Source organism: Rana temporaria, chromosome 13 (assembly GCF_905171775.1).
Source record: "Rana temporaria chromosome 13, aRanTem1.1, whole genome shotgun sequence".
Taxonomy (NCBI): Eukaryota; Metazoa; Chordata; class Amphibia; order Anura; family Ranidae; genus Rana; species Rana temporaria.
In genome coordinates this window covers 97604828-97623193 of record NC_053501.1, presented here as the reverse complement: position 1 = coordinate 97623193, position 18366 = coordinate 97604828, and the positions used below count along the sequence as shown (strand labels likewise).

At 41.0% G+C, this 18366-nt stretch overlaps 1 protein-coding gene across 2 annotated transcripts in view; it reads left to right on the top strand.

Annotated features, from left to right (window-relative positions):
* LOC120920573 (cubilin-like) overlaps positions 1-18366 on the top strand; it is a 146071-nt gene that overhangs the window by 33397 nt on the left and 94308 nt on the right. For both annotated transcript variants that reach the window (XM_040332720.1, XM_040332719.1), the window contains 7 exons: positions 11641-11706; positions 14630-14764; positions 14851-14968; positions 15446-15621; positions 15702-15783; positions 15882-16009; positions 17340-17455. In XM_040332720.1, coding sequence (XP_040188654.1) covers positions 11641-11706; positions 14630-14764; positions 14851-14968; positions 15446-15621; positions 15702-15783; positions 15882-16009; positions 17340-17455 — 821 coding nt within the window. The remainder of the gene's footprint in view (positions 1-11640; positions 11707-14629; positions 14765-14850; positions 14969-15445; positions 15622-15701; positions 15784-15881; positions 16010-17339; positions 17456-18366) is intronic.

The window sequence follows — 18366 nt, the reverse complement described above, 5'->3', positions numbered from 1 at the left end:
AATGTGCCTAACCTTAACTCTATTAGTCCAAGATTATTCTACATAGAGAGAAAAGATTTGACATTATAGAGACAGTGTTGGGGTAGACCATTCGACATGATGACGAAGATTCGACGAAGCAGCAAAAAACATACTGTACAAAACGTTGAATCTGTCATTGAAGGCTTATGGTGTCTGTCGAAAGTTCTAAGAAGATTTGACAAGCAGATAAACTATACAACGCTGCAATCGTACATTTCCGGTCAAATGCTCGGGCCCATAGGCTATAGAAGAATTTGAATGTTGGTTGACTAGTAATAATAATTTCTAACTATAATTATTACTATGTATATAAATCCCCAGTAATGGGGTGTGGCATGGGATTTTATTAATGCATGTTGGGTTATTATAGTAGGTATTTAGATATTAACGTATAGCATCGGATTGAAAACCACAGAAATCATTCAGAAATCGTAGTATTATAAAAATATATAAATGTTTAATAAATAAATACAGTCTATTTATACAAAGGAGATCACAAAAAGGAGAACTTAACACCACCGTGCAGCAACTTTCATATGTGTCCCATGCTAGTAGTCCTACATGTTTCCACCTACAGGGGGCTTCTTCAGGGACGCACAGACATATAAAATAATCTAAAATAAATAGAGACTTCATAAGCAAACATAGAGAAGTGCGCCGTAGCGCAAATGCCCATATACATTTCTCAGAGGTTTAGGCATACAACAAAAAACGAAGGAAAAAAGACAGGAAAAAAGGATATACATAAATATTATCGAATAGGTGAAATAATCACAAATATCATCAATAATATAATCTTCGCATTAGCATGAAGCAGGTATATACCTCCAAAGTGATCATCAATCCTCCTAGTAAGTGAAGTGTATACGTCCCAATCACAACAGGGTGAACTGCTGTGTAGGTGTGCAACAAGCAGTGCATCACAGTTGACTCCAGTGAGCCGCGTCCAACTAATGAACCTGGTGTGAGAGATATATAGAACGGTGGTCTAAGCAGTTTATCATATGAAGTGGAAAAGATCCCTCTATAGCTGGTAAATGCTCATATTGAATATATATATATATAGGCCATAATGCCAGGGCGCCGTGGTGCAGACACCCTAAAGGTGGACGCCGCACTTGAAGAAGTAGACCCAGAATTAATGGCGTCTGCCCCATAAATACCCTCCCCCAGCATGCACAGCGAGGCTCAACCCTCCTGATTGGCTGCTGGGGAAGAGCACCCAAACCTTGACTCCACTGCTGCAACCTACTGCCCTGGGATGGAAAGAACACCCCAGCACAACAGGATGAGCCCACAGCACAGGCAAGCTGAGACAGAGACCCAATTTGAACATATCAACCAGATCAAAGTTTAACTACACTCTGATCTGCCTCTAAATTTAAATAGCACCGGTACTTTGTAGTAACCACACCTACAACATGTCACTGGATATACAAAATATAGCCTGATATGGCGTAACGATAACTATTCAAAACAAGCCAAGTTAGTGCATGCCGCTCGGTGGAAGGCTCGTGAGATAGTTCCAATGTCTCAGGTTTTTAAGTATGTTTTTCTGTTACCTTTTGCTTCCCTGCAAAACATATAGTTGCTACCCACCCATATGCATTTTTTTTGCTTACAATTTTGAAATGGTAAATGCCCCCCCCCCCCGCCTATTTTCAAGTTCATCAAAATGGCTGAAAACTCTGAAGGCCTTATGTGTTATAGCACAGCCCTCAAAATTTCCACTCGCCTGCTAGCATTTGGCGAGTGGATTTAAGCTGGGGGCGAGTGATGACAGGGCTGGATGACCAATGTCCCTTCAATCTGTGCCTACACTTAGAGCCCCGATGCGATTGGCGGCCGAAGAGGAAAGGTGCATGCTCGGGAAAAGTAGTCTGGTGAGCGGCGCACAGGCAGAGCAGTACACAGGTGATCTCCTTACAATTCTCATTAAGCCATGGGACCCAACAGTATGACCTCTCTGAGCCTGCCCCCCTCCCCCGGGCCCCGACCAATGTAGCTGGAGAGCAGAGAGCAGGGAGCAGGAAGTAATGAGTCAGGTGGAGGATTGCGAAAATTACCACTCCGGGTGTCCCAGGTAGGCAGTGCAGCGCTCACTGAAAGTTACCCTGACATGAGAGTGGCAGCCTTCCAGTTTTTGCAGTTTTCTTCTCCTTGTGCTCTATGTAGGTGTCCAGCAGTTCAGCCTGAGCACTGTGAGCAGACTGGTCTCAATGTGTGCTGTGCGCTGTCAGTGTGCGCTGTGCTATGGTGTCAACGGCTGTGCAGTTGTGTGGATCTCAGCGCTGGATTGTACTCCCTCCCGCTGTGCTGCACCTCCTCTCCTCACTGCCAGCCTGAATAAAAGGGGGAAGTGGGGACATGCAAGCGTGGAGCCGCACACACAGGCTCCTGATGATGAGATGAATGGGAGAGAGAGAGAGGATGGATGGGAGTTGCAGAGGAGACAGCAATAGAATGGGGAAGAGATCCAGTTCTAGTGCCCTGTCCCTCTGGTCTGCCCCCAGTGCCCTGTCCCTCTGGTCTGCCCCCAGTGCCCTGTCCCTCTGGTCTGTCCCCAGTGCCCTGTCCCATTTTGTTAAAGTTGTTTTTGGTAATATTTAATTGTGTAACTTGATTCTGCATAAAACATTTAAGTGTCATTCCATGAGATAATCTACGAGGGCGTGTTTAGGGGCGCAATTAGGCGTGGAGCAGTGTATGAATTAGGTGGGGCAACTGGTGGCGAGTAACTCTTGAGGCCTGGCTAGTAGCTCAGGGCTTGAAATTTTGAGCCCTGTTATAGCATATTGTTATCTGAGTTCCACAAAGGCCACCCTAGCAAAGAGACTTTGCTTTGGGAGAGAGACCTAGGTTCCATGAGGTGATCAATTGTAAGTGGCTTTTCAGGCTGTGGTAACCTGCTCTCTGGCCCAGAAGCTCTCTCGAAATTACATTCTCCTACGCTCTCACTACACTCCCCCGAAGCTTTGGCATAGAGTATGGAGCCATCTTGACAAAGATGCAGAAGGGACCACGGCGACATAATCCATCTATTAAGGCATTTCCCAAAACTTCATCACTATTGGGGGCAGGTTGTAGATACATTAAACATGGTATTTAAGGTAAGGATCCCATTGGACCCCTAATGCTGTCTCTTAAATGTTTTAGAGGAAGTCATTGAGGATGAATACTCTAGGATAGCAATAGGAAGGGCCCTTTTCCACGCAGATTCATTCTAATATTGTGGAAATACCCTGATCCCCATACACACTGGGTGTCTGCTGTGGGTAATGCTCTGCTTCTAGAACACCATATTTTTACATGACGAGGTTGCCCCGGTAAGATAGAAAAGGTTGCGGACTGTGGTTAGACATCCCTGGTTTCAGCCCATGGGAACTTGTTTATCAGAGGTTGTTCCTGTGTCCAAATAGACCATAGGGTTCTGTTGTTCATTTAAATTAGGATGATTATATGCGTCCTTGTTGCACTTTGGGTGGGATGAAGTCAAGGATACACAATACCAGCATTGTATTTGATATGAGTATGTGGACACGGCATCTGTCTGTGTCAATGTTTCTGTTATTACTGCCTTTGGATATCTATGTGGATGTAAGCTTTTTTGTAGTGTCTTGTTTTGGACTGTTATGTTGCCGTTTAATGCAATAAACCTTTTCCTTATTTAAATGTGGATAATAATTAAAAAAAATGTAATACATAAATGAAAAAAATATAGATAGATATAGAATTTAATTTAATATATCTACAAAACTAAAATGAAATGTCGAGGATCATTATTGATCCAATATCAGTACATCTGGAACATTTGGAACAGAAAACTCATAATCAAACAAGAAAATATGTTATCATAAACCAAAGGGTGATCATGTATTGAGTTACATTTACCAGCCAGAGCTAGCTTGGATCCACTAGTTCTGGGACTTTCTCTGCTTGGCTATATGCCCATTCTCCTTCTTGACTTGATAGTGCAATATTTATTGGTTTTAAGATTGCTTTACTGAAACATGTATTACTACAATATGAGGCTGTTTGGGTCTCCTCTCTACCTTTTGTTTTTTTTTGCAGTTTTGAGTTTCCCAAGAAGGCAGCAGCATGGCCAGTAGACATAGAAAATATTCAATGTCACAGTGGCACAGTGGCAAAGTGGTTAGCGCTTAGGCTTGACAGCACTGGGGTGAAGACCAGGTTTATGAAAATTAAAGTGGTTCTAAAGTCAGAAGTTTTTTTATCTCTATGCATTAAAATTAAAATATAAACTTTGTGCAGCAGCTCCCCTCAGACTCCCTAACACTTTCCTGAACCCCATCTCGATCCAGCGATGTTGCACGAGAGTCTTGGCTGTCCAGGACTTCCCTCCTCATTTGCTGAGACAGCAGCGAGGCACCAATGGCTCTTGCTGCTGTAAATCAAAGTCAGTGAGCCAATGAGGAGATGGAGGAGGTGGGGCCGAACCATGGCTCTATGACTGAATGGACACACAGAGCAGGAGCGTTGGCTGGGGACCATAGAAGAGGATGATTTGGGCTCCTCTGTGCAAAACCACTGCACAGAGCAGGTAAGTATAACATGTCTGACAGTCTACTGACTGGAATGGTACCAACTGGATTGGAGAAAAGCCAATATAGCACCATTATTTAAAAAAGGGTCAAAATACATCCCTGGGAATTACAGACCAGTTAGCCTAACATCAATAGTATGCAAGTTCTTGGAGGGGATGATAAGGACAATATTTTAGTAATGAAAACGGTATCATTAGCAGTAATCAGCATGGATTCATGAAGAATCATTCTTGCTAAACCAATCTATTAACCTTCTATGAGGAGGTGAGCTACCATCTAGGCCCGTAGTTGTAGTGTATCTGGATTTTGCAAAAGCATTTGACACAGTTCCCAATAAATGTTTACTGTACAAAGTAATGGACCATAGAATGAGTACATGGATTGAAAACTGGCTACAAGGGCGAGTTCCGAGCATGGTGATAAATGGGGAATACTTGGAATGGTCAGGAATGGGAAGTGCAGTCCCCCAGGGTTCTGTGCTGGGACCAATCCTTTTCATAAATGGCCTGGAGGATGGGGTAAACAGCTCAATCTCTGTATTTGCGGACGGCACTAAGCTAAGCAGGGCAATAACTTCTCTGCATCATGTGAGAACCTTGCAAGAAGATCTGAGCAGATTAATGGGGTGGGCAGCTACATGGCAAATGAGGTTTAATGTTAAAAAATTTAAAATAATGCATTTGGGTGGCAAAAATATGAATGCAAGCTACTCACTAGGGGGTGAAACTCAGGGAAATCTAGGATGGAAACTAACAAACAGAATATTGGCATGCATTAACCTCCCTGGCGGTATGATTCTTTCAGGAAAAAAGGTGCTGAAAGCGGTACCATTATTTGCAAGGAAATTTGGCGTTTTATACTGTAGGCCTGTAATTTTAGGAATAACTCACTTAAATCTGACCAAACAAGAGTATTGTAGGGATCCCGGGTATGAAATTTTTTTAAAAACAAAATTATAAATTATAATATAATAAATAATTATAAATAATTATAACAAATAATAATATAATTCAAATAAAAATTATTCAATAATGTAATCAACTCAAAATCACTGAAATCTGCTCAGTTGCAGAATTGTCGCTGTCATTACTTTTATTTTTTTATGACGAATTTCCCCAAAAATCGTTATCGCACAATTCTGCAAGTGATTATAATTTATTATCGCTGTTTTCTAGCTGATCTAAAACCATTTTTGACATAAAGGGACACTTTTGGTTGCTATGGACAATCTACAGTTTGCAGGCAGAAAGAACAGTTTTTATTATATAAAAGTACATGCAGGACACTGGGCAGACCACTAGGGACAAGGGGTGTGTGTATTTTTTACATACAGTACTGTAATCTATAAGATTACAGTATACTGTATGTAATGTGTTTGTTTACGTTTTTGAATTTGGCGCCGTTCTCCGCTCCTGTGCGTCGTAACATCGCAGGGAACGTAGATCAGCGGCACAGGAGGATGCTGTGTGAATCGAGCGAGGTCCCGCTCGCTCACACAGCGCGGTGGCATCGCTGGATCCAGGGACAAGGTAAGAAACCACTGCCTGTGGATCCAGCGAGGTGAGCCCGAGTCTGACTCGGGGTTACCGATCGCAGCACAGAAATCGAATCCCGAGTAGGACTCGGGAATACCGCCAGGGGGGTTAAAAAGGGGATTAACTTGATTAAAGCAATAATTCTCACTTTCTACAAGACTCTGGTCGGGCCTCACCTGGAGTATGGTGTCCAGTTCTGGGGACCAGTCCTCTGGAAGGATGTACTGGAAATGCAGTGAGTACAAAGAAGGGCAACAACGCTAATAAAGGGTCTGGAGGATATTAGTTCTGAAGAAAGGTTACAAGCACTGAACTTATTCTCTCTGGAGAAGAGACGCTTGACAGGGGATATGATTTCAATTTACAAATACCGTACTGGTGACCCCGCAATAGGGATAAAACCTTTTTGCGGATGGGAGTTTAATAAGACACGTGGCCACTCACTAAAATTAGAAGAAAAGAGGTTTAACCTTAAACTGCGTAGAGGGTTCTTTACTGTGAGAGCGGCAAGGATGTGGAATTCCCTTCCACAGGCGGTGGTTTCTGCAGGGGGCATCAATAGTTTCAAAGAACTATTAGATAAGCACCTGAATGACCGCAACATTAAGGGATATACAATGAAATACTGATATATAATCACACACATAGGATGGACTTCAACCTCACCTACTATGTAACAATGTTTATTTTTTTTAATGAAAAAAATAATAGATTTTAATATCACTTTAAGTAATCAAATTTTAATTTAATACAATCAAATTTCAGATTAAAAGAGAAATGATCTCTGTTAGTATACTATGGGTTTTGGCATTTTGCAAAACATCATTGCTCATGGCACTGTAGTGATGAATTATCTCATAGAATGGGTATAACCTTGAATACAAAAATAAATGTAAAATTACATTGCCAGTCCCAATTTTTTTTAATTTTAGCTGAAAAAATCAGTTGATGATGAATGACTTTTTATGTAATTATAGACAATGTTCAGGAGACCATGACAATCAGTTACAAGCTGGGCAGCTGAACACCAAGATAATAATAAGATAATAATGACCATAGTGTCACACATGAAATAATTATACATTTCTAATTCCCATACACGTCTATTTAGGTCATTCTTGAAATTTGGTTTCCTGTCTCATGATTGGTCAGATCTTCTCTGGTACCTGTATAAAAGGTGATAGAGAAGATGAGTGTCAAACCAAGCTTCAGAGAGAAGATATTTCACATTACAGTGAAGGAGAATTCTGAACAAGATGAATGAAAAAGTCTTCCTCCTGCTTCTGGGCTGTGTGACGGGCCTGGTGACCAGTCTACCTCTATCTGCACAAATACAGGTGAGATGATGAGCTGACATGAACAGTACAGGGGACAGGTCAAAACTATATTTAGAAAAGTATAACATCCAATAAGTTACCAATATTAGTTGGTAGTTAAGTGTAACTTTAACCAAAATTCTTTCCCCTTAGTCTTGGATAAAGTGGTGGGGGGTTAGGAATCCTCTTAGAGTTTAACACTTTCTTATTACTGTTTGGATCCACTGTAGGGAGATTTGACTTTTGTACAGGCCATTGCCACTAGGACAGAAAGTGAGGGGAAATCCAAAATGTTATAAATGTGAACAGAACAGAGAATACGGTAAAATCTTCCAATGATGACTGTTGTGGTAACATCTGTCTAAGAAATGATTTTACCTCACTTTTGAGAGATTCCCAGTAGGGCTGAGGAGGGCTCTGCCGGGTGTAGAGGAGTTGGGGCCAAGACTTGTTATCTCTTATTATTGTATTTCATTTGAAATAAGATATTGATACAAAACATTTACTTTTCAGTACAATCTACTTGGAGAGAACAAAGATGGTAAGCTTTTTAACATTTTTATTTAAGGAAAAATGTTTGCTTTCTTTCTGTTCCCCATCATCTGTTTTGTTTGTTCTGCTTTTTCCCCCAGTTCATTAGTCTTTTTTTAATAACATTCCTAATCCTAAATCCTAAATCCTAAATCAAAATTGTTTGCACTGCTCCATTGGCCCTAATCAGCCTAGCCTAAGAGGAACCTGGAACTCCGAAAAGGGAGGATGAACTATGTATATACAGTATACACATAAACATAAAATGATGTCATGTACTATTATGAATCTCCTTACTATAATGATTATATCTATATTCTTACAGTGCAGTGTGGAGGATCCTTCTTTGACTCTCAAGGCAGCTTCACATCTCCGGGATACCCAGGGAACTACAGTCCAAACATGAATTGTAACTTCACCATCACAGCTCCTGTTGGAAATAAGGTAAAACAAGATGCCTTCAAAATTCTCCCTAATTATTAGACTTCCTCATTCTCTAAAAGTGTTGGTGGTAATTTGTGAAGCTGGCTGAGAACTGGTGGTGTGACATTTGTAAGTGGTTTATGAAGATTTACTTGACTTTGCAGCACTGGACTCATTTCTGCCATCCTGATTGGGAGTAACAGGAGCACAGGGGAGAGGAAGGGAGGGGGCTGATCAGTTTCTTGAGTCTATTGTAGACCGGTGAATGACAAAGAAATCAGCCAGTAATGTAGGAGGAGCACAGAAGATCTCCCAGCTCTGGATTTTTCCTTCCTTGTCCGGAAATTGTAGATTGGTGACCATTACACCGCAAGAATAGAAAGGACTTCCTTTTTCCAACAAGATTCCTAAGCACTGTCTTTTATGTGCAGTGTCATTCCTAAAGCGACCTAAAATTCTTAAAACTAAAAATTTATTTTTTTCACATTAGCAATCATTAGATGTGGTGGCTACATCCGTTTTCTTTGGCTTTTCCTCATTTTCACCTGGTGATCTGACCAGTAACACGCCTCCTGTATTAGTGAGGCGCTACTCTGGATGAATGAGAACAAGAGGCACAGCAATCAGCAGCACTGTCTGTTTGGGGGAGGGGAGTGGTAAATATATTAACAGATTTAAATACACTAACAAGTTGAATCCAAATTTCAGTTCACATTTTGAAATCAGTTACAGTTGTTTTTTTTCCATTTGGGATAAAGGTTTTACATGAATAAATTAAGCTGGTCATTTTAAGCATCGCTGTCAGTGTTGAATGATTTGGCTTATCCATGTAAACTGATACATTCTGCACGATAGCTTGTGCTTTTGAAAAACAACAGACTTGCTGGCTGGATCACTAAATGAACATAGAAAAAAGACTACAAAAGAAAAACAAAAGAAGCCATCACATGTAAGAATTGGTAAACTGCAATATAATAAATGTTTGCTCTTGGGTTTAATGTGGCTTTAATGTCAAATATTATTTCAGGTAGACTGTAACATCAATGAATTGTAAGAAACAAAGGGCCAAATCCACAAAAGAGATACGCAGGCGGAACTGCTGTTCAGCCTGCGCATCTCTGTGCCTAACTTTGGAAACGATCCTCAAAAGTATTTTTCCAAAGTTAGGCAGAAGATCTGACATCTGTAAGACACTTATGCCGCATACACACCATCACTTTATGTGATGAAAAAAAACGACACTTTCTGTGAAGTAAAAAATGACGTTTTTGAAACTTCAATTTTCAAAGACGAAGTTGCCTACACACCATCGTTTTTCTCACAATGTTCTTGCAAAGCGAGGTTACGTTCCACCACGTTTTACCATTGAAGCTTGCTTCATAAGTAGCTTCTGGGCATGCGTGGATGAAAAAACATCTTAAAAAACGACGTTTTTTGCTACACACGGTCAATTTCTGTGAAGTAAAAAGTGCACTTTTGAAAAACGACACATAAAATTGAAGCATGCTTCAATTTTTTTTGGTCGTTTTTTAGAAGACATAAAACGACGTTTTCCCCCACACACGGTCAATTAAAGTGACGTTTTTAAAAATGTCGTTTTTTTTCATCACATAAAGTGATGGTGTGTACGCGGCATTACACTGTCAGATCTTAAGATGCAGTACCGCATCCGCCGATGGGGGCATTTCGAGTCGAAATGCCGCCTAGCGTATGCAAATGAGTACTTAAGCAGATCCACAAAGCTTTTAAGCTTTGTGTTTTCTGCGTAAGTTACGATTTGCACGCGTAAAATTAGGGCTGGTTTTACAATGTGTAAAGTTAGTACACCATGTAAAACCAGACCTTTTTTTCGATCGCCGCAATTTTTTTTTAAATTTGAATTTTTTTTTAAATTTGAATTTTTTTTTAAATTTGAATTTTTTTTTAAATTTGAATTTTTTTTTAAATTACGTTCACGCGCTGCACGTCGGGAAAAATGACGTCACACGCATGCGCAGTATGTCCGACGCGGGAGCGCGCCTAATTTAAATGGGAATCGCCCATTTAAACTAGGAACGCCTTACGATGGACGGAGTTAAGTTGCGCTGCCGCAATTTTCCGGGTAAGTGCTTTGAGGATCGGTACTTAACTTCGGAAAATTGCGGCAGTGTAACTTAACTCTGAAAAGTTAAGTTAGGCTGCATGTCTGTGGATTTGGCCCAAAATACTTACTTTAATGCTATATAAAATTGTGTGTTTGTTGTATGAACACAACACTGTCATGTTAGTCATAATTGTATTTCTTTTTCAGATTGCTCTGACCATAAGTGACTTCCATTTAGAGTCTTCCAGTTTCTGTATGTACGACTATCTAACACTCTTCATGGATGGTACAAAAAGGGGTCCATTCTGTGGGGATCGCACCATCCCTGTGCTTTACTCCAAAGGCAACTCTATGGTTCTCGTATTCCACAGTGACCAGTCTACCCAGGCAAAGGGCTTCCAAGTCTCTTACACCTTCTGTGAGTAGCTCAGTTCTATCTGCTTATATCTAATATCAGCAATGGACGTTATAAGATAATAGAGGTCACTTTCTTGCAGTATTTTCCTTTCCATAAATTATTTATTATTCACCTGCAATGTGACTTTGAACTTGCAAATACATTTTGACTATTCTCAGAGTCACTTCACTAGCACAGTCCTGCTCCCTCATTGTTTCTCTTAGCCCTGCCCTCTTCTGGGAGTGTCCAATTACTGTCTGTGCTGGCCCAGCATCTCTGCCCCTCACCTCCCCCCCATGAACATTGATTTAGCTGCCGTTGGAGGAGTGAAGAGGAATATTATAAAGTGTCATTTGAGTGAAATCTCTGAGTCTGCTGGGGCTGATGACATCACATCCAAGCAGCAGTTTCGAGCTTTTGGCTGTTTACACAAGGGAGATTTTTTACATTTAATGACATTCCTAAAATATGTTAAATGCACATATAATCGTCTGCATGTTTTTTAGACCTTGGCAACAGGGTATTTTTTAACGTCATCTCCTATTGTTTAGGTGACAGTGTTTATGATAATCATGGTGATTAAGGCAAAGACTTAAAGAATTTCCCAACCAGAAGTTTCACAGATCAGTGATAGCTTTGTGGAGCTACCCTATATTTCCATTAATTTATCATTCAAATTATAAAATGGGTTTAATATTTACACAAAATTAAGTCACTTGAATTTTTTTTATTTCACTAGATATGCCTAATCAGTATTTTGTATACACAGCCCCAAAGAGTGAAGACTCCGAAGTGCCACAAGGGATCTTCAGCAAGATTTTGAAAGCTAATAAAGGTAATTATTCTAATCCACAGGATTCTTTACTGCATTATGATGGTGCTAAATCCAGGCAATGGAACAGACAATAACCAATTATAATGCATAAAGTTATGAGTGTCAGGATCCTTTAAATCATGCACTGATGGACTAAACAATAGGGTGTGAGGATAAATATGGCGTTATTGTCTTGGGGTACAAGATCTTTGAATGAGTCTTTAAAAATCACTATTTCATTTCTAAAAAGACTGATGGGTTATTTTTATTCACTTCTACCATTGCAGTGAAACTTGTGAGATAGAGAGGTTGATGTATTAAAGGCAAATAGACTGTTCACTTTCCAAACTTTGGAAATTGCACTTTGTTTGGGAATTTAGTAGAATATCGCATCAATAACTCTAGTAAAACTGTGTATTCTTCTGTTGTAATTTCTAGTTCTAAATCTACAATTAAAGCTGAACTCCAGGTAGATAAAAAAAAATATATAAATCATTGCAGCTATGTATTCCTTACTATATCTTAATTGTACTCTTTTAACCCCTTCCCGACCGCCGCATGTACATATACGTCGGCAGAATGGCACGTACAGGCACATTGGCGTACCTGTATGTCCCTGCCTAGACGTGGGTGGGGGGTCCGATCGGGACCCCCCCCCCCGCGACTTGCGGCGGTCGGGTCCCCTCGGGGAGCGATCCGGGACGACGGCGCGGCTATTTGTTTATAGCCGCTCCGTCGCGATCGCTCCGCGGAGCTGAGGAACGGGGAGAGCCGTATGTAAACACGGCTTCCCCGTGCTTCACTATGGCGCTGCATCGATCGAGTGATCCCTTTATAGGGGAGACTCGATCGATGACGTCATTCCTACAGCCACACCCCCCTACAGTTGTAAACACACACTAAGGCAGTGTTTCTCAATTCCAGTCCTCAGGCCCCCCCCAACAGGTCAGGTTTTCAGGATTTCCCTCAGATGAAAAGGCTGTGGTGATTACTAAGGCTGTGAAACTGATCAAATCACCTGTGCAAAATAATGGAAATCCTGAAAACCTGACCTGTTGGGGGGGCCTGAGGACTGGAATTGAGAAACACTGCACTAAGGGAACACTAACTCCTACAGCGCCCCCTGTGGTTAACTCCCTAACTGCAACTGTCATTTTCACAGTAAACAATGCAATTTAAATGCATTTTTTGCTGTGAAAATGACAATGGTCCCAAAAATGTGTCAAAATTGTCCGAAGTGTCCGCCATAATGTCGCAGTCACGAAAAAAATCGCTGATCGCCGCCATTAGTAGTAAAAAAATTTTTTTTATAAAAATGCAATAAAACTATCCCCTATTTTGTAAACGCTATAAATTTTGCGCAAACCAATCGATAAACACTTATTGCGATTTTTTTTACCAAAAATAGGTAGAAGAATACGTATCGGCCTAAACTGAGGAAAAAAAAATGTTATATATGTTTTTGGGGGATATTTATTATAGCAAAAAGTAAAAAATATTGCATTTTTTTCAAAATTGTCGCTCTATTTTTTTTTATAGCGCAAAAAATAAAAACCGCAGAGGTGATCAAATACCACCAAAAGAAAGCTCTATTTGTGGGGAAAAAAAGACGCCAATTTTGTTTGGGAGCCACGTCGCACGACCGCGCAATTGTCTGTTAAAGCGACGCAGTCCCGAACTGTAAAAACACCTTGGGTCTTTAGGCAGCATTATGGTCCGGGGCTTAAGTGGTTAAATACAAGTGATGTAAGTACCTTCATTGTAGAGATCAGACTAGAGGTGGGAGAAGAAGCACAAGGAGTATGTTAGCTGTACTGTAGTGAGTGCTCCATTGTAATAGGAGGAGAGAGCAGAGTGACAGAGACATGAGACTATCATACCTGTAAGGCCCCGTACTCACGACCAAACATGTCTGCTGAAACTGGTCCGCAGACCAGTTTCAGCAGACATGTTTGGCCGTGTGTTGGCCCGAGCGGACCATTTTCGGGCGGATCAGACAACTGTTTCAACTGTTTCCTGGCATTGCTTTAAAACAGTCCGCTGGAAACCTGTCCCCCCGACATGTACGGTCGTCTGTACAGACCTACCGTACATGTCCTGCCGCCCGCCATCCCTCGCATGCGTCGAATGACGTCATTGTCGCGGCGACACCGCGTCATCGACGCGGCGACACCGCGGACACGCCCCGCGTATTGTTTACGCGCGGACTTCTGTTCGATGGTGTGTATAGCCATCGAACAGAAGTCCCCGGGCAGTCCCCGGCCAGACATGTCCGATGGAAACGGTCTGCAGACCGTTTTCATCGGACATGTCCTGCCGTGAGTACAAGGCCTAAGTGTTACTTCACTGCAGCAGAGCAAAATCAGGTCTCCTCCCTGCCAAACAGGGCTGTGTGGAATCAGGTGCTTACAGATTAGCTAGTTAGTTTGTTTTGGTTGCCCAGTGGGAAGGGGTTCAGCTAAGCTTAGCATCTTCCCGGGCATTTCTAAGTTCTGCCCCCCATAGTAGGACGGCTCTACTCGGGGGCTCGCTTTCTGCTGTGTCCTGCATGGGAAGATTCAAGAGTCCAACTTCACTGCAGCAGAGCAAAATCAGGTCTCCTCCCCTGCCAAACAGGGCTGTGCTGGGTCACAGAACTGAGTAAAGCTGGGAATTTGGACTGCATGAAAATATCTATCATGTTTCTCCAGATGCACAGATTCCAACTGTGCCTATTCTATTCTGTTTTATACCCCAACACTGTACTATACTGCATCATGATTAGATGCAGCCGCTGTTAGTTCTAAAACTTTGTTTGGATCCATCCATTTTTCAATCAAAAGATGTCAGGTGAGAGGGGAATGACAGAGCCACCCACATAGCAAAGTTCAGCCAGTTCACAGTGTATGGGCAGCTTAAAGGCAATGCATTTTAGTGTATTAACTATAATTTTCTGTATTTTCAGATAGCAAAACACCCATGTATGGAGGCGATGTGCTGGTACAGAATGAGCGCAGTGCCATGAACTGTCCTTCTTGCCTTTGGCCTAAAAGCGATAGTGGTAGTGTTCTTGTTCCCTACACCATAGATTCCCGCTACAGTGAGTTCCCTCTATTTTCTCTTGCATTGAAGTATTTATTGCTTTTTGTTATTTGTAGAAACCCAACCTTCTATCTCTGTTTCCAGGTGCCAGTGACCTGAACAGTATTGTGCTCGCCATGGCCGAGTTTGAAACATTGACTTGTGTGAGGTTTGTGCCTCTTACAACAGAAGATGATTACATCAACATCACTCCTGGTGATGGGTAAGGTTGTCTATTGTCTATCATAGTTCTTCACAGTAGGGAGCATCTAAAACATAAACACCTTAGACTTTACGGCACCTATTTGTGCATGATGGATTCTCTTTTGAATTTCCTCCAAAAAAAATGAAAATACATGTGACAGTCACAAGCCAACAACAAGGTGCTTCTTGGTTGTCTAATTTTTTTGTGTACCTAGCAGAAATAGCACAGGGACATAAGATATTTATCCTGGCGCTGCTAACATTCAGTATATAGTAGAAAAATGGAAGTGACCTAGAGGGAGTGGGGCTTAGTGTCAACAGACTCAATGGATTCCACTTAAAATTTTACAATGAAAATAAAACCAGCACAAACAGATATTGATTGTTTTCTTTCTGTAGTTCAGATTCAATCATTGTTTCTATTAAAACTATTGTCTTAGGCTCCCACATGGTATTAAAGCATAACTCCTTTGAACTGTATATCTACAATTTCTAGCTGTTACTCATATCTTGGAAGAACTGGTGGAAGCCAGACAGTTTCATTGGGTGGAGGCTGCATCTACAGGGGGATTATACAACATGAACTAGAACATGCCATGGGCTTCTACCATGAGCATGTAAGAAGTGATCGTGACAATTATGTTGACATCAATTTCCAGTATATCCCTAAAGGTACTGCAGACATTTACACAAAGCAAATTCAGTCATGTTTTCAATGAAGAGACATTACCACTGCTTTTTTGTTGTTACAGGAAAATTGGGTAATTTTGCTAAAGCGGACACCAATAACCTGGGCAGTCCATATGATTACGGTTCAGTGATGCATTATGATGCGTAAGTCATGGCTTTTGTGCTAGCTGGTGAATTACCGATAAACTATAGAATATTTTAATGGTAATATGTCGATTTTTTCTCTATTCAACATTTTCCAGCTATGCATTTACCAACACTTCAAACAAACCCACAATCGTCCCCAAGCCTGACCCCAATGTGCCTATTGGGCAGACAATTGGACTGAGCGTCTTGGATGTCACTAAAATTAACCGACTTTATCAATGCAGTAAGTTTCTGTACATTCCAATTTCATGGGTTAAAAACATTAGAAATTATACTTTTTTATGATTGCACTTTAAGTGAATTTTTACAGTTTTGAAAAATTTTGACAAAAAAAACCCACAAAGGGCCAGATTCAGAGCGAGATACGACGGTGTATCTCCTGATACGCCGTCGTATCTGTGACTTACACTGGTCGTATTTATGCGCCTGATTCATAGAATCAGTTACGCATAGATATGACTAAGATCCGACAGGTGTAACTGTGTTACACCATCGGATCTTATCTGCAATTTAAAAATGGCGCAGGGGGCGTTCCCGCTGATTTACGATGAGAAATATGTAAATCAGCGAGATACGCCAATTCACGAACGTACGCGGACCCGACGCAGTGTTGTTACGACGTTTCCGTAGCGGCTTTCCCGGCGTATACTTACCCCTGCTTCTACGAGGCGCAGCCAATGTTAAGTATAGCCGTCGTTCCCGCATCGGTTTTGAATTTTTTTACATCGTTTGCATAAGTCGCTCTGGAATACGGATGGACGTCGTTTACGTAAGCGTCGAAACCACTGACGTCCTAGCGACGTCAGTGGGAGCAATGCACGCCGGGAAAATTCACGGACTGCGCATGCTCATTTAAATCGGCGCAGGGACGCGCCTGATTTAAATAGTACACTCCCCCTAGCCGCGGAATTTGAATTCCGCCAGGGGATTTACGATCCGCCGCCGCAAGATTGGAGGTAAGTGGTTTGTGAATTACCCACTTGCCTCTCAAACTTGCGGCAGCGTATCTTAAATCAAATAGATCACGCGGATCTAAAGATCTGCTGATCTATGTGAATCTAGCCCAAAATGTGCACTTTTGTGTCTGGCCCCTACTATGGGTGTACACAATAAATAATGTACACATATGTGGTATCCCTATGCATCTCAAATTCAATCTGGGTTATTTATTTATTGTCATTTAAGAACGATATAGCTAGATTAAAAAAAAAATGATATTGCTTACAATTTGGCCAGTTTTCATTGAAAAAAAGTTAAATATCAGGAAATGTAGTTTTTACCATGAAATGAAGGCTCAATTTGCCCTGAACAAACAAAGTATAATACACAAGATGTGACACGGCATTGAGGCAATAAGGATCTTTTATCTTCAATGTAAAGGGGTTAAACTCAAGGTTCATTTGATTTTAAGTTCAAAATTCCAGCAGTTTTAATCTAATAGATGGTCAATACCCCTTCCCCTGTTTCCCACCAATATATTATTAATATTATTATTATCAGTCTAATCCTCCAATAACTAAATATAATTTATATGTCTATTTCTCCCTTCTCAGGTGTCTGTGCGACTTTGCTTAATAATAAGACAGGAATTTTCACTTCTGACAACTATCCCTCTGCTTATCCTAATAATGGTGACTGCGTTTGGTTGATCAGAGTTCCATCAGGGAAGGTGAGGAGACAGAAATGTAGAGATGCAAAATGTGACCCTAAATGTCTAGCAACCTAGCTGTGAAAATGAACTGCCATCTGAAGATTGTTTTGTACACCACCTACATTTTACATTCATAAAAATAGAGACTTGACTACTAGTATAGAGCCACGCAATAGGTCCAAATACTCCCTACCTGAACATCACACTTTTGTACCTTTGTACATTGAAGTGGAGCCATTGCGGTGGTTTGACTTTATGGCTGAGACAGGGGTATAGAGAAGGTTGTTTAAGATGTAAATGCCTCTAAACCTCATACTCTGCTTCAACCACCAATTGCTCCATATGTTGGAATAATACTTCCCTTCATTATGGCCCACTTCATTGCTGGAAGCAAATGTGCCAGATTTCTTTTACCCCACATCTGATGGTGAGGTCATTGTAGGAATGGGGGTTTAGCAGGAACAAAGGGGGTTTTGGATTAATTTGTGGCTCTGGTTCTTACAAGTATGTTACCAATAGTAACAGTATTGCAATATCCACAGTCTCAGGTTTCTTTGACTTAACTCAATATAGCATAAAACGAAAGACTTCTGTTAAAAAATTCTCCCCCCCCCCCCCCCAAATGTGTCTTGTTTAAGCTTATTGGTTTCCCTAAACAAACCACAAGCAACAAATAATCAGAGGGAGCAGAAGAGTTCTGTTAACTGGAAAATCAATGGAAAATACACACATGTTTCAAGAAATATCGTAGATAGAAATGTCTATAGCTGCAAGATCTTTTAACAGAAATTAGAATCCTACATATTCTTGTGTTTTTTTTTCTCTGAAGGACTGTTCAAGCATTAATATAGCAATTGATTGCATCATATTGGAATTACATATTAACCCAGTTTGCAGTTACAAGTATGGTAAGTTTGGGGTTTACTGTA